Here is a 17,169-nt window from a genome sequence, read left to right on the forward strand (position 1 = left end):
GAAAGGCAAAATGCTTCATAGAATTTTTTATGAAGTAGAGGCATATGCCGCAAAAACTTTTCCCCCATATCTGCCTGAATACTTCTTGACTTCGTATGCATTTAATTGGGCCATAAAAGCCGACACTTGAAAAATTATACATATTTTATTTTCTTTCAAAACATTGAAAAGAGAGAGACAATTCAGATATAAAGTATCAGAAATTTAAAATGTAAGAATCTACAAATTCCTTCATAATATTGTAATCTAAACCCATTGCGAATGAATTGTTATGAACATAATATTAAGTACGTTGAGTTTTTAGTAGACTAACAAAATTAATTGTTCGAATTGAATTTCGAAGTATTAAGTATTAATAATATGAATTATAATTAGTCACTTTGTATTATTATTATTATTATTATTATTATTATTATTATTATTATTATTATTATTAATTATTGTCTTGTGTTTGAATTTATAGTTCCTGGCAATGGGACAAGAACAACGTAATGCCATCCGCAAAGCTCTGAATGAAGATGCTGAAAAGCTGTTGCAAGAAGGAGATCCAGCAGATCCTCAACTAAGACGCCTACGTAGAGAAATGGAAGAAGTGAACAGACTGTTTGATGACTTTGAAAGACGTGCGAGAGCTGAAGGTAATGTTTAAGTCTCTCGGTTTTTCTGTGAAAGAATACATAATTTCTGAAAGAGAAAATGAATTTGTAATGATGGGTTATTATTTCTAAATTCTGTATCCATGAAACCAAGCAACGTAATTATTAGTATAGCAAGAATTATTCTTGGGTATCTAAATGCGTGTGCTGGTGCAAATTTCATCTAGACATACACAGTTTTCGTTTACTTTGATTTTTGGATATCGTTTTTTCAGAGTTTGATAAAAATACTATATGTAATTAAATTACATTGCTCGTTAAGTGGAATGGCAAGATGTAAGTTGAAGATAACATGTGTACAGCGTGTATGTAATCACTGCTCCTTTAAGTGTTGTTTGGAACCTAGGCATAATATTAGCGGGGCTAAATTTCCTCCTAAACAGCAGGGGCGTATTTTGCGGGCTACCGGGGCTACTGGCGGTAGCCCAAGGAAATTACAAAAGAAAAAGTTTATAATATAACATAATGTAATAATTTTGTATTATTAGTTTTACCATAGTAATTAAAATTAAAGTAATTGTTAGATATATTTTGTGTAATAATAGGGTCAGCGGTAGCCCAAACCCTTTAACCAGTATACGCCACTGCTAAACAGGTATATATTTTTTTCAGGTTAAGGTAGATTTAAAGTCGAATTGGCTCTCTTTATAGAATAATAACTATGAGTTGGAAGAGTCTGAGTTCAAGTTGAGGTGAGGCTGGATTTTTCATCACATCATTGCTTTCAAAGGACACCAGGATCACTCAGGCCTCTATTAAATACTGATTACCAGGTCTTTCCCATAGATTAAAGGCTGTTAAAGGATTGTGCTGATCTCATCATTTCCTGTTAATGCTAAATTCAAAGTGAAAGAGCTTCACTTCAGTTGTCTTCTGTCCACTTTAATAACATACAAATATATTTGCCTTTTAGGTAGATTTAATTCCATGTACCTCAGAAGTGGTGATGATAATTTGTCCTCATTTCACAAATATGTAGGTCCAACTACATCTCGTACAGTTAGTGAGGACTCTTCTGCAAAATGACAGTCATTCAATCTATGGCAGATGTTGTAATATACCGTATTTACTCGAATCTAATGCGCACTTTTTTCAGCTGAATTTAGTTCCCAAATCGGGGTACACATTAGATTCAATGGCACACTAGATTCGTATGCAAACTCGACAATTCTGCTTATCATTCTGGTTAAGTTCTGTATGTGCTTTGGATCTGTTCGGGTTACTCTGTTACTTGTCGTCTCTCAATGTTCCTCACTTCGCGCACTTCCGTATTTTTGTAGGCATTATTGTTAATACAGTGAAAACTTCATAATGAGTTGTACTTGATCAGGAGAAGGAAGACAAAAAGTGAAGGGTATCGAAGCAAGCTTCAAATGAAAGGTTATACTTTATGTTGAAAACCATGAAAACAGGTATGCTGCAAGAGAATTTTTAAAGATATTTAGGTATTTAAGATATAGAGCAGCCATTAAACAAAATATTGTAATTGGCTTAGTCATTTTTTTTTGCAGTATATTTTTTAATCGATTGTTTAAGTGAAATTTTTTCTTAGGGTTTCATATACAATATGTATAATAACACCGAAAGAATAAAGACAATCTATTGTAATAAATGCATTAAACATATAAAACACAAATATAATAGAAAATACAATAATAATTAATATATTTCTCATTGTATAATTATTTCATTTATATTGCATGAGATATTTTTTATTTGTACTCAATTATAATTATGCATATATGTTATCCCGGCCAACTAGTCACTCCTGAGTGCACCTCAGCACATGTATGGACTTCGGTCCTACGTTCATAGACATCTGTGACGTAGTGCAGAGGGCGGCCACTAGAGGGAACCCAAGAGTTGGAGCTTAATCTGAGACGATTCTGTCCGACGCTGGGGTGGTATCCGGTGTGGCTTAGTGGATAAAGCATCAGAAGTAGAGCTGAAAACCCGGGTTCAAATCCCGGCGCCGGAGAGAATTTTTCTCCGTTCCATTACTCTTACATCGTATAATTATGCAATTCATGATGAAAAATTTTTTGCAATACATTTCCATATTTATAGAGACCATTTTCTTAAATTTATCTGGTAATGAATTGTACACCTTTGTGTCGATATTTTAATAGTAATTTTGAGTTTTTTTCAGTCTAATCTGTGGGTATCGATATCATGTCTATATCTAATGTTATTTCTTGATCTTAACTCTATATTATTTAATATTTAGAATGGAGCCCAAAATTTAAATAGAAGGAAGAGTTAAAATTTTACTATATTCATTGTAGCAGAGAGCAACATTCACTTATGGCGTTAATACAGGATGGCGATATTTGCTTCTAAAGCAACGAGGAAGTAGTTCACCGGCTCACTAAGAGGAAGGCAACCTGAGGTAGAGGTTTTCAAATTGATAGAGGAAAGGAGGAAAAATGGACTCCTTGCAACTAGTGACGCATATAGAAGTACCGGTAAAGCTAATGAGGTGGCTACAGCCTGTAGTATATCAAGGAGACCTTAGATAGGTAGATGGGTAAAGTGAAATTAAGTTTCGCACCAGCTTTGCAGCTGCACATTACATTCGCCAATAAACGTTTTTTTTTTTATTTCAAGCTTTTAAAAATGAGGTGCGCATTATATTCGAGTAAATACGGTATGTAATTGATAAACAGCTGGAGGCATGTTTTCTCTGAGCACTTTGGTTTCTCTTACCATTTTTTTTACATCTTTCAACATGGCAGGATCATTTCCTCACCTCTAAACAGCCTATATAGTTTAAGTGTGACGTTAAAAATTAAATGACATTCACTCACATTGCTAATTTAGAATATGTATGTAATTTCAGAGGAGAGCAAGAATGCAAGCCGGAACTTTAATGAACAGATCACATCACTCCAAGCTTCACTGGATGAAGCTGAACGTACCCTTGCCGCTCGTACTGCTGCCTCCCTCCCACGCGACCTTGACTCATTGGAACATTTGGTCATTGAGCATAAGGAATTTGAAACGAGACTGCAGGTGAGTGACTTAAGCATGTTGACAAGATTTTTAGCAAGACCTTCTCTGTGATCTAGTGATTATTGTGCTTCCCTCTGGTTAGGTTCAGTGTTACCTGAAAACACTAGATTTTAGGCAAAAATAATCCCTAAATGCTGCTTCCTTTGGATGAGAATGTAAAATCATTGGACCAATGTAGAGATTTATTGCATTAGGAGTTTCCTTTGTTCTTCAATAAAGATGAATAAAGGTGAAATTCTGTGTCCAAGACCAGTATTACTTCTTTCTCAGCTCTTTGTAACAGATATCACCATGATGATTATGGAGGCGTCTGATAGAGAATATTGGGAACATAATTAAAAGTCTAATCTACAAAATTTCACTTCTTGTCTTAACATTAAAAACAACATTTAGAGTGAAAACGAAGAGTTGTTGAACAGTACTGTTTATAGTTGAGCACAACTGTATAACAAATTTAATTTTCAATTTGGAATCACATGTACGGTGGAACTCATTATTCTGTTGTTAGGGTAATCACTAGCAGAGCTGAATTTTAATGTTGGTGAGAAGAGCCCAGTAAATTGTGCTGGAACCCCATATTTAGTAATGGAGACAATCTACTTTCAGTCTTACTAATAAACCGTGTATAGTTTTTATACAAGACTTATGCAGAGTTGAGACAGAAAACGTTACTAATAAACCGTGAACAAGCTATGGACGTATAAACAGGCTGTAACTATACAATGGGAATTGCTTTGCAGTAGTTATATACACGAAACCCCTTGTTTAAGCGTTGTATATAGCAAAAAAATGGCCGCCCCTCTAACAGCTGTTCGTATCGACTGTCATTTTATGATGATGGTTACCTTGTAACCACAGAAGAACAAACCAAAGAGCACAGAATAATTAGAATAATATTGCTGTAGCTTGTACTCTTTGACCAAAATGTAGTGTGGTGATCGATTAGAGCCAGTTGTACTATCGATATTTAACACGCCACACTAGAGCGCTCTACCGGATGCAATAGAGAACCTCAGATATTCTATTACCTTTCGTAACGAAGTAATGACGAAACTATGACGTAGCTGTGTAACAGTTATACTGTTATACACGACGTATGTAGTGATTATTAGTAAGGAATTTACACATGACTTATAAACGAGCTACTCATTGTATAAGTATAAGACAGTTAAACGTCTGTATATAGAGTTTTTATTAGTAAGACCGTTTATATACTGTACATCTACGACATGGGATTCCCATCTTTACTTCCCCTTCAAAGGAAACCACGATAAGAATCTTTATTAATATCTACTGGATTTTAATGTGTAAATCGTAAATAAATTTATTATTTGCTGAATGACTGAAAATGAAACGAGAGTTCAGAATGTATCTGGAAAGAATTTTGTTATATTCCATATACGCATGAGTGAAGTATGATCAAATACAGAGTGATTGTTTATTTATATGGTGGCTACTGTTACAGGCACTTGGACCAGAAGTTGAAGACGTACAGGCTACATTCCGTAGCGTGGCACGTAAGACCCCAGCCATGCAGACAAAGTTAGACAAGTGCCTAAGCAAGTGGAACCAGCTATGGAGCTCATCTCACCTCTATATCGAGAGGTTAAAATGTGTAGAGATTGTGCTCACCGGTCTGGAAGAAGCTACAACAGTTGTCTCAGACTTCGAATTGAAGCTTGCATCTTACGAGGAGTTGCCATCTGAAGTGGAAGCATTGCAAGTTGTAAGTACAGTACCAGTATCTTATTCGTGTGTATGATTTTACAATGTGGTAAAGTGAAAGTGATTCATTAACATAACATTTACAAGCCAATAAAATAAGAGTTTTATAAATACACATAAATAAGAATGTAAACATAAACATTTTCAGAATATAATTAATTAATTAGGTTATGTTGTTGACTACTTAACACGTGAAAGAATATAATTATCCATTTTGAATCTTGCGTACACTACTTTTAACACTTGATATAATTAATTGATTAACTAGCGGACTTGTGTTAATTATGTAAGTTTGTGCTGCTTACAGCTGTTTCAGTGCTTCACGCACCATCCTCAGAGCCTACTAGCTCTCGGCGTCATCTCGAACTTCTCTGCCTGTTATGTGGGTGTGTTTCATTGTTGAAAGGTGTTGAAGAGTGGAGTCAAATAGTGTGTGTGTACTGAAATTGATCTGTGTGTTGAGAATTTGATCTAAACACTAGACACTAAACGAGACACTAAAAAACACCCCAATCAAATTCTCAACACACAGATCAATTTCAGTACACACACACTGTTTGACTCCACTCTTCAACACCTTTCAAGAATCAAACACACCCACATAACAGGCAGAGAAGTTTGAGATGACGCCGAGATCTAATAGGCTCTGAGAATGGTGCGTGAAGCACTGAAACAGCTGTAAGCCACACAAACTTCCATAATTAACACGAGTAAGTCCACTAGTTAATCAATTAGTATAATTATATACTGGTACTTTATATTCCAAAGTGATATGGTGTTAAAAGTTGTGTAATCAAGATGTATAGGCCTAAATATTTTACTTTTATAAAAAATATACGAGGTATGGTTTTAAAGCTTTGAATTCATTTTAAGTTCCATTAATTGCCCAGACCAAACAATTATCACCATAAAAAATAGTGTTTTTAAATAAGGAGAGAATTTAATATTTGAAACTTCGACTTCTTTAGGTGTATTATTGTGATGTACCGAAGTAATATGATATTTCCATGCAGAAATTCTGCATTACCATACAATGAAGGATGGCTGGAGTGGAGAAAAATTCTCTCTGGCACCGGGACTCGAACCTGGGTTTTCAGCTCTATGTGCTGACTCTTTATTCACTAAGCCACACCAAATTCCAGTTCCGATGCTGGATTGAATCCTCTCAGTTTAAGTTCCACCTCATAGTTTCCCTTTAGTGGCCAACCCTCATGCACTGTCACAGATGTGTGACAGTGGCATAATATCCAACACACCCTGTACAGAGGTGCACTCATTACGATTGACTAAGTGGGCGGAGTCCTAATGGATAAAGCATCAGCACGTAGAGCTGAAAACTCGGGTTTGAATCCTGGTGCCGAAGAGAATTTTTCTCTGTTTCACCCATCCTTCATCTTTAGATGTAGTTAAATTTACATTTAATTGAGTTTTTCACCGAGGGGATGATGTAAACATGACCAAAGTGAGAAATGTTGAGTTTCGTTAGAATATTGGTACCAGTAATATTTCTATTACTAAGTTTATTTACTTTTGAATATTTGTTTAATGTTACGAAGATTGAAGCAGAATGTTTTGTAACACAATTCATGTAAAAAATAAAACAAAACTTCATTGTCATTTCACAGGATGAACGGATTTCTTTAAACGTTTATCTTATTTATGTGTTGTACTATCAGATTGAATATTTTCTTCATTCTTGGATACACTCTTGTAACACTTAGTGGTAAATTACGTGACTGACTATAGTTTCGACGTGGATTTTTCGGTAAATTACGTGACCGACTATAGTTTCGACGTGGATTTTTCGGTAAATTACGTGACTGACTATAGTTTCGACTTGGATTTTTCGGTAAATTACGTGACCGACTATAGTTTTGACGTGGATTTTTCGGTAAATTACGTGACTGACTATAGTTTCGACGTGGATTTTTCGCTAAAATACGTGACTGACTATAGTTTCGACGTGGATTTTTCAGTAAATTACATGACTGTCTAGTTTCGACGTGGATTTTTCGGTAAATTACATGACTGACTATAGTTTCGACTTGGATTTTTCGGTAAATTACGTGACCGACTATAGTTTCGACGTGGATTTTTCGGTAAATTACGTGACTGACTATAGTTTCGACGTGGATTTTTCGGTAAATTACGTGACTGACTATAGTTTCGACGAGGATTTTTCGGTAAATTACCTGACTGACTATAGTTTCGACGTGGATTTTGCGCTAAATTAGTGACTGACTATAGTTTCGACGTGGATTTTTCGGTAAATTATGTGAGTGACTATTGTTTCGACGTGGATTTTTCGGTAAATTATGCGACCGACTATAGTTTCGACGTGGATTTTTCGGTAAATTACGTGACCGACTATAGTTTCGACGTGGATTTTTCGGTAAACTACGTGACTGACTATAGTGTCGACGTGGATTTTTCGGTAAATTACGTGATCGACTATAGTTTCGACGTGGATTTTTCGGTAAATTATGCGACCGACTATAGTTTCGACGTGGATTTTTCGGTAAATTACGTGACCGACTATAGTTTCGACGTGGATTTTTCGGTAAACTACGTGACTGACTATAGTGTCGACGTGGATTTTTCGGTAAATTACGTGACCGACTATAGTTTCGACTTGGATTTTTCGGTAAATTACATGACTGACTATAGTTTCGACGTTGATTTTTCGGTAAATTACCTGACTGACTATAGTTTCGACGTGGATTTTTCGGTAAATTACGTGACTGACTATAGTTTCGACGTGGATTTTTCGGTAAATTACCTGACTGACTATAGTTTTGACGTGGATTTTTCGTCATCCTCTGAATTCTAGTCAGGATTGAGATTGAGAGGGTGATGAAAAAACCACGTCAAAACTAGTCAGTCTTATATTAACACAGTAAAGTAGTCATGAATTGTCCAACACATTCATCAGTGATTATTTTCATTTATATATTTCGTTAGGCACATTGTCTGACAAATTTTTATGATATTTCCTTTCATAATTTTGTTTGTTTTTAGGTGCATGAAGACCTGTTAAATCTTCAGAACTCTGTATCCCAACAGCAAGTAGTGATCGACCAACTTACTGAAGACGTACATAATGCACGGCGACTTGTAGAAAAATCTCGCCCGACACATCGTGGTCCACACTCAGATCTAGAAAGATTGGAGGGAGACGTCGGTCGACTAACCAGCCGCTGGGGCAATGTGTGTGGACAACTTGTTGACAGGTACAACGCACTTAATAGTATAAGCTTTCTTCATAGTTACTGCTAAGTCTTATTCATAATTTGGAACATTGGGAATTTATTACATTTTTGACACTGATTAACTTTATAACTTCCTTACTGTATTAATATGAAGAATTTACCTGGCTCATTGTTTCGAAGTGATATTCTTCATTGTCTGAAGCCTAGTGAAGATCCCGCACTATATTCTGTTTTCCTGTTGTGGTGGGGTGTGTTCATGATTGTGTCAAAAAGAGTGTGTGTTTTGAAATTGAGTTGAGAGTTCAGGATGTGCTGGAGGGTGTGTTTTTTTCTTAGCAAAATACCTTGTCATTCCCACACAACTTAAGCAAGCCAGCCAGCCACCAATTCCTCATTCATCCCATTCTCCTTTCAAACTCGAGATATTGCTCCTTAGGAAGGATTTTTCATTTTAGAATTACACGTGGTAGCGCTCTGCATGCCCTAAAATGTAGACTTCTCTTAAGACTGGAAAGAGCTAGGCTACGATTGTAATAAGAGTACGGCTTTGACATACTGTCTTCCTCCGACGAGTTTAGTGCTGGGACCTGAGGTATTCTTGCCATCGGTGCGGGGGGTTGCAGGTAGATTCTTTTGTTGCTACAGCCAAGCCGAGCCGAGCGGAGTGGGAAGTATTAATCGTCCAAAAATATGCAGTCTTCAGTCTTCTCCCTAATGTTAGCTATGTTAATATTATATGAATTACTCATTAAATATTTCACCGTTACAAGTCATTTTTAAGGAAACATGCTGTGGAGAATTTTTGGTTTTATTCTATTGGAATTTTAGAATATGTGTGATTGGTATCGTGAAAAACACATTCCTATAATGTCATGCGAAAATAATTTGTTGGTGATATCTTAAAATAGAAAATTAAGTAGTTACACTTCTCAAGTGAGTTCAGCAGTACAGTATATTTAAATTGATTACTTTACAAATTTAATTCAATTCTACTAATCACTAAATTTTATAGTATGATTCTTCTTTTCATTTATATTATTGTAGTTGTATTATGATTTTTCTTTTTATTTATTTTATTGTATTTGTATTTCTGGTGGTGTGATGGCCTTAACTTCACCAAAATAAATAATAAATAAGTAGTAAATAAATAAATGAATAATAAATAAATAAATAATAAATAAGTAAATAACTTAAACAAATAAATAAATAAAATTTTCTACAATACTTTCCTTCTCTGAACACGTAGGTACGAATGGTTGTATCTCTCTCTCGCCAAAAATACGTTAGAAAACTAATAGGCATACTGCTTTCGTAAATTGGGCGGATGTTTTCAGTATGATATTTACTTTCTTCCAGACCCCCGCTGTCACTGTTCCCTCCCACTCCAGTACCGTGCTAGACTAGTCGGAACCGCATTCCTCTCAGCACTAAATCTTCAGAGGATGACAGTAGATGTTTTTATGCAAAAACATAGTATTGGATTTGGGCCAATACTACGGTCTATTATACTGCATACATCTTGCTCTCATTTTGGTTGAATTTTGTCATTGAAATTTTTCTTCTGTGTGTACATTATGTGTTACAGAACTTCAGTTAATCTTTGTTCTTCCTCGATATATGTTATTAATTTCTAATTTAATTCTCCTATCGAAGTACTATATTGTATACCTTTAGATTTTATATGGTTAACTCAGTCACTTATCTATTGGTAGATTTTGGTATTGTTACATGTTTAGATATTCGAAAATAGTGTGGTAATGTCCTAATTTTTGTTTACAGACTTCGCAGCTGTGAAGCAGCATATGGCCTCCTTCAGACTTACACCAACTCATACCAAACAGAAGTGTCCTGGGTGGATGAAAGCTACGGAAAGTTAAACAATCTTGCTCCCATTGGAGTGAATGCAAAGGAACAGCTGGAACCAACCAGAGTGAGTACCTGTATTGTATTTGCACTTCATAAAAAATACTTATAAAAAGTATTACTTAAAATAATAAAACAACCTACTAGTATTGCAGACATATTGCATTACAAGTAGAAGTTCCTCAGCATGAGCTTAAAATGTGTATAGCTTGCTATAGGAAACCCACAAACAAACACACTTGTATGGAACTGAGAAAAGATAGAAATAATTGAGTAATTGCAATAATATTTTAAAATATGCATCTTTCTTATTTTAAACTTATTTACAATTGTCAACAGGTTTCTGCAGAACATTACATTTTTTATCTTGCTATACAAATTGAAAAAAGAAATCTGTACAATCATACGTGCATACAGTTACACCAAATGTTACAGGATCTCTGGAACAAAATTGTATTAATTGGTACCTACTAACATAACCTATTGATATTAATGTCGGTTTACATTTAAACATATTTGGCGGGTATTATTATCAGAGTAGATAAAAAAATTAGCTATTATGACTGATGAAGAAAAGTATGGCAGGATTAGAAGATCAATATGGGAGCCAGGAGGATCCAAAAATATTAGCTCAAATACGAGTTACCAGGAAATCTGTAAAAATTGGTCACCCTAATTTCAGCAACAAAACGCTTCTTTTCGGTGTAGATAACATACACTCGTTATCCTCATTTCCCCCTCCCCCAAATATGTACATTCAACATAAGCTATGTTGATGGGAGTGGGGATACACAAGTTGAAATCTTTGATGAAGGATGGATAGAACAGTGAAAAATTCTCTCTGGCACCGGAACTCGAACCTGGGTTTTCAGCTCTATGTGCTGACACTTTATCCACTAAGCCACACCGGATTCCAGTTCCGATGCCAGATCGAATCCCCTCAGTTTATGTTCTACCTCTCAGTTTTCCCTTCGGTGGCCTACCCTCATATACTTTGTCACAGATTATGTAACAGTGGCACAATGTCCAACGCACTATGTATACAGAGGTGCACTCATTACGAGTGATTAAGTGGCCGGGATCCGACGGGATGAGCGCCATCTTGAATTACTAAGTGATTACTTATGCATATCATATTATTATAATGTACCAAAGTACATATGATATTTTTGTGCAGGAATTATGCGTTATCGTATGATGAAGGATGGATAGAATGGCATTCATCCTATCGAATCCCAGCCACTTGGTCACTCGTAATGAGTGCACCTCTGTACATAGTGCGTTGGACACATAGGCGGAGAGAGAACCATTTTCTTGGGTGGGGGGGAGGGGGGCAAAGCAAAACCATAGAATCCCCCAAAGAACAGGCTTATGGGAGATATCATTTACCTCCTCCCCCCGTTATAGCTTGACCGTGGTACAGTATATCGGAATATGATCATTTAATAAAGGTGTTTTCGGGGGGCATGTTTCTTACAGTGTTACATCCATATCCGCGATGTTTCGGACGAGTTGTATAGGGCTTGAACTGTAGGTTTACTACAAATTATAATAGGGTATGGCATAACTTAAAACAATCTCCCTTTTTTTCTCTCTCATACAGAAAAACATGCATACATCAATAACACTACATAACAGTGCTAACAGAAACCTCTTTATATGAAGCTTACCTTCCGAAGGTATCCTATGAAATGTAAATTCTAATTATTCTATTTTATCTCATCTTTAAGTTTACACATTATATCAGGATCACTTTTCTTTTATCTGTATTGTTGTGCAGTATGTTATTTGTACCGGTACATCTCCAAGTGGTGGCCTGAACACCTGCAGACTTCTAACACATTAGTACAGGGTGTTACAAAAGAAACGTTACAATGCTTGCAGACCATTCCTCAAATGAGATAATATAAATTCTTATACCGGTACATTCAGAAATTTAAAATAAATATTATAGTCAGACATATGATCTGAAGACATTAATTCATCAATTTAAGCACGGAAACTTAATCATAAAGAAAAGCAAATAATATCTCTTGAATTCAATAGAAAAAAAAAAAAGAGGTCAGACAAGTTGTACCACTGTCACATAATCTGTGACACAGTACATGAGGGTAGGCCACCGAAGGAAAAACTGAGAGGTAGAACTTAAAGTGAGGGGTGGAATCCAATGTCGCTTAGTGGATAAAGCATCAGTGTGTAGAGCTGAAAACCCGGGTTCGAGTCCTGGTGTCAGAGAGAATTTTTCTCGGTTCCATCCATCCTTCATCATATGATAATGCAGAATTCCTGCACGAGAATATCATATGTACTTCGGTATATCATAATAATATGAAATAATATTTGAAATCTTTGACTACTCAGATCACAGAGAGAACATTGACTCAAATATACAAAGTATGTTAACTGAATGTTCGCACACAGTAGGTGACCATTGACATAACTATTACAAAATAATTAATTAAATAAATTAAACGAATTAATCTGATTTTTGCTTTCAGGCCCTGTATAACAGTGTGCTAGAGAAGACCCAGGCCATTGAACAGGTGAATGTTGTTGGAGGACGATTTATTCGGGAAGCAAAGGTAAGATGATGTTATGTTACTAAAACATATTTAGGTAAGTTCGTATGAATGTGATGTGAGAGTATGTTGTATGCCTGTTCTCTATGTGAAATGTAAATATTGTGAATATTTAAAAAAAAATCTTATTCCTGTAGTAAAACCAAATTTTTGCATTGGCTAAAATCCTAAACTTGATTACAATTAAATTTTAACTGAATAACAGTTAATCATTAATCTAAATTAATCAATAACCTCGAATTAATTTGAATTGACACAACATTTTTAAAAATCTTACAGTCATCTTGGTAATTCACTTGCACTGAGATTTCTTTTACACACACTTATGTGCACTGTACACACTTACTTATGTTAGTGATTTTTATAGATTTTTCTAAATTCCATTGAGTCGTAATTATTTTCACATGTTTCAGTTTGAAGATCTCAATTGAATTTGGAAACCTAACGTGATATGTATCTGTCATGCAGTATTTACTCCTTTTTGTGAAAGATGGAAGTATAGGTCTCAATCAAGTTTACCAGATATATATACGAACTATTCACTTCTTTTAGATTGTAGATTGCATTTTTTTTATTCGTAGCTGCGGTATGCTGTGGCATAGTGAGTGAACACTTTTCTATGTTTATCCTTACAGTAAAACTGTAATTCAGGAGTAATAACGAAGTTATTTCTTAGATTGAGCAGTCCTTACTCTTTGTAGTCTACTGTCGACTTTTATGTTCATCAGTAGAACAGAGGTTAGCAAGATCAAATAAGCTTATTTTAAAGGAAAAGTACAGTTTTGGTTCTTATGTTTTAAATTTACAACATGGGACCTGAATGAACATGGTCAAAATAAAATTTACTGTCATTTCTTGCCATAGTTTCTTGCTTTGCAGACGTATCTTCAAGGTTGTAAGATTGAATTTGTCTGTAATACTACAATCAGGGAAATCTTAGCATTTTGCGAGAAATTTGAAGATTCCTAATTGTAAAAGCTAGCTTGCAGAATGATTAGATCTAAAATTTAAATCTAATTTTAATATTGAATCTTTGTAGTTTTTTGCTAGATAACTATGCAGTTGATACAGTATCATTAAATAACAGAATATGGAATATATGTTGAGCAGTTAATAAACTCTAATTTCCTAGACACTAGCACGAAATTTTATTTCACTTTTCAGTACTTTCATAAATGTAGTCGGAACAAATTTTTATATCTGTTTCACATGAAAACAGGTACGCATTGTTTTTAAATCTTAGGTGTAATAACATATTTTCTGTAAGAGAAAAACGTACCGTAATATGTAAATGATTGTTTTAGGTTATGTTTGCCTGGAAATTATATTGAGTAAATACTGGATGATTATTTTTATACACTTCACTCGAGCAATGGAAGGGCAACTGGCAACTACATGTTGTTACATTTGAATCTTTTTTACGCTCTACTTCAAATGTACATACCAGTATATGAAACACTAATCAAAGTACAAAATATTTGTTCAGTAAAAAACAGAGAAAAAATAAATTGTATAGTACGGTATATCAATGAAATCTCGTTTTGCTGTACTATGTGTAAGAATTCTAATTTGAATATTGAATTGTAATTTTTTTTTTTGTCCAGTTTAAACACATCTTTGTGGTAATTGATAATTTCAGTATAACAAATTTCTAATCGAAACATAGCTTCATTTTATTAAGTTTTTACGACAGCATGAATGCAATACTAATGCTTACATGCTGAGTATCCAGTTGCTCTTTGTCACCTGCTTGTTACGTCACTGGGTTTGGTGTACCATTCAGCTTGTACATTGCTTCGTTGTTACAATTTGAAGTATATTGAGTGGTGATTGTGATGTCAGAATGTAGATGGTGAATGTAGTTTGATATTGGTGGAAGTACTACAAATATAAAAGAAGCATGTTAAAACAGAATTTTTACACATTACACATAGGAGATAAACGTTGTTATACAGATAAATTCTAAAAGATGAGTCTATAAGGAAAGAGAGATATCTGTTCATTACAAAAGAGGGATATTCACAATAAACGCTTTGTGATTACTGAAACATATTATAAGAGGATAACAATTATTCTTAATTTTTATTCATATACGCGTTTAACATCTTGAATGCAGTTATGCCTTTTGTCTATTCGATTGTGGTATTACGCAGTTTTATGAAGTGCATCAATCATTTAGAAATGCAAATTTATTTCATACATGAAAATACTGGTGTAATATGCAGCTAGTCAGCGATGTATATAATGTAGAGGGATGGGAACTGGCTACCCTACCCAGTTATCTCCTTGTTTAGTTTCCTCATAAGTGGTGCTTTCTTGGTGTCACTTGTGAGGTTCAGACCTGTCTTAGGACACAAAATAAAGAATTTAATATTTTTCTGTTTATGAAAAAGTTATTTGCTTTTCGTTTATAAGATTAATAAAATTCTTGTGTATTTACAAGATGCACTAAGAAGAATTATATTTTTTTTCTTGTCGAAATGACTTGGTTGTCATTATAATTAAAATTTCTTAACCTGAGTATTGAATATTTACCTTCTTAAATTTTATATGATGATGGATGAGTGGAACAGAGAAAAATTCTCTCTGGCACCGGGATTTGAACCCGGGTTTTAAGCTCTATATGCTGATGCTCTATCCACTAAGCCACACTGGATTCCCATCTCGGTGTCGGATTGTATCCTCTGAGTTTAAGTTCCACCTCATGGGTTCCCTCTGTATAGAAATATCACTTCGGTACATCGTAATAATATAATCACTTAGTGATTTAAGACGGCGCTTATCCCGTAGGATCCCGGCCACTTAGTCACTCATAACGAGTGCACCTCTGCACATGTGTGGACATTGTGCCATTGTCATACATCTATGACGCAGTGCATGAGGGCAGGCCACTAGAGGGAACCCATGAAGTGGAACTTAAACTGAGAGGATTCAATCCGACACCGGTATGGGAAACCGGTGTGGCTTAGTGGATAGAGCGTCAGCACATAGAGCTGAAAACCCGGGTTCAAATCCCAGTGCCAGAAAGAATTTTTCTCTGTTCCATTCATCCATCATCATATGATGATGCAGAATTTCTGCACGGAAATATCATATGTACTTCGGTACATCGTAATAATAATATATTCTTAAATTTTAGTTGTTATTTACACAGTTTCAAATAATAACTTCTATAGAAATCATTATTATTTTATTGAATAACTTACATTTAATTGTAAAATTTACCCTCATCAAAAGTTATAGGTTGAAATAAGTATACATATAAAAACAAGCACTGGATGTACTCTGCATTAAAATAAGAATTAGTGCTATTGGTGGTGGTTTTCTGGGCTTGAAACTTACAATTAAGGGTGGCAGCGTATGTATTACTAATCAGACTAACCCCTTAATCTAACCCTCCCAACCCAACAGATTTACGACTTGAGACTGCAGCGATACTGTGCGTGGTTGGTGGAAGAGGTGCACCCCAGCCTGGATGCCACGCTGGGAACGAGGAACAGCGGTGGAGGTGGTGCCGATACTGTGGCAAGGCAGCTGGACATACTGAACCATCGCTTCCAGGCTCTGCTTGCTGTTCTGTATGACCGACTGAGGCAGATAGCAGCACTTTCACCCAACGACCCAGCGCTGCAGGTGAGTACAGTTATACGTACATTTTTCAGTGTTTCAGTCTTCAGTACTCTGAATACAGTCAGTCTCTGATAAATGCTGTTACTTTTTTTTTCTTCAGCATACGAATTTTAGAGAAGTATTATGATATTGCAAAAAAAAAATCCATTTTAAGATTTTTAACCCTTAAGTTGTTGCACAGGGTGTTGTGAACACCCCAGTCAGATATTACGGAGCTCGTAACTTCATATTTAGTAAGTCTGTACTTCTGAAACTGTCAGTACCTTTATTGGAATTGGTAAGGCAACAATAACCATAAACATTTTTGAAATCGGAATTGGCATACTCGAGATAATAATGGTTTAAGTGGGTTGGGGTGGTTAAGCGCAACTGCTTAAGGGTTAACGAAATACATACCATATTATACCAAAAGTTCTTTTTGACACACTGTCTCTTTCTGCATTTGTGGTAGACTTACAGCTTTTTCTGCTAGAGACCTGGAAGGATTTCATTTCT

General features: G+C 35.2%; 1 protein-coding gene across 1 annotated transcript in view; it reads left to right on the top strand.

The window, feature by feature from the left end:
* The window catches only part of shot (dystonin-like protein short stop), a gene marked incomplete at its 5' end in the record, with an annotated part of 408,663 nt that overhangs the window by 180,478 nt on the left and 211,016 nt on the right, over positions 1–17,169 (top strand). Inside the window, 7 exon segments of the mRNA XM_069827013.1 lie at positions 464–638; positions 3,496–3,668; positions 5,134–5,394; positions 8,412–8,623; positions 10,382–10,532; positions 12,964–13,047; positions 16,456–16,677. Of these exon segments, the coding sequence (XP_069683114.1) occupies positions 464–638; positions 3,496–3,668; positions 5,134–5,394; positions 8,412–8,623; positions 10,382–10,532; positions 12,964–13,047; positions 16,456–16,677 (1,278 nt within the window).

This window comes from Periplaneta americana, chromosome 5 (assembly GCF_040183065.1).
Source record: "Periplaneta americana isolate PAMFEO1 chromosome 5, P.americana_PAMFEO1_priV1, whole genome shotgun sequence".
Lineage (NCBI taxonomy): Eukaryota > Metazoa > Arthropoda > Insecta > Blattodea > Blattidae > Periplaneta > Periplaneta americana.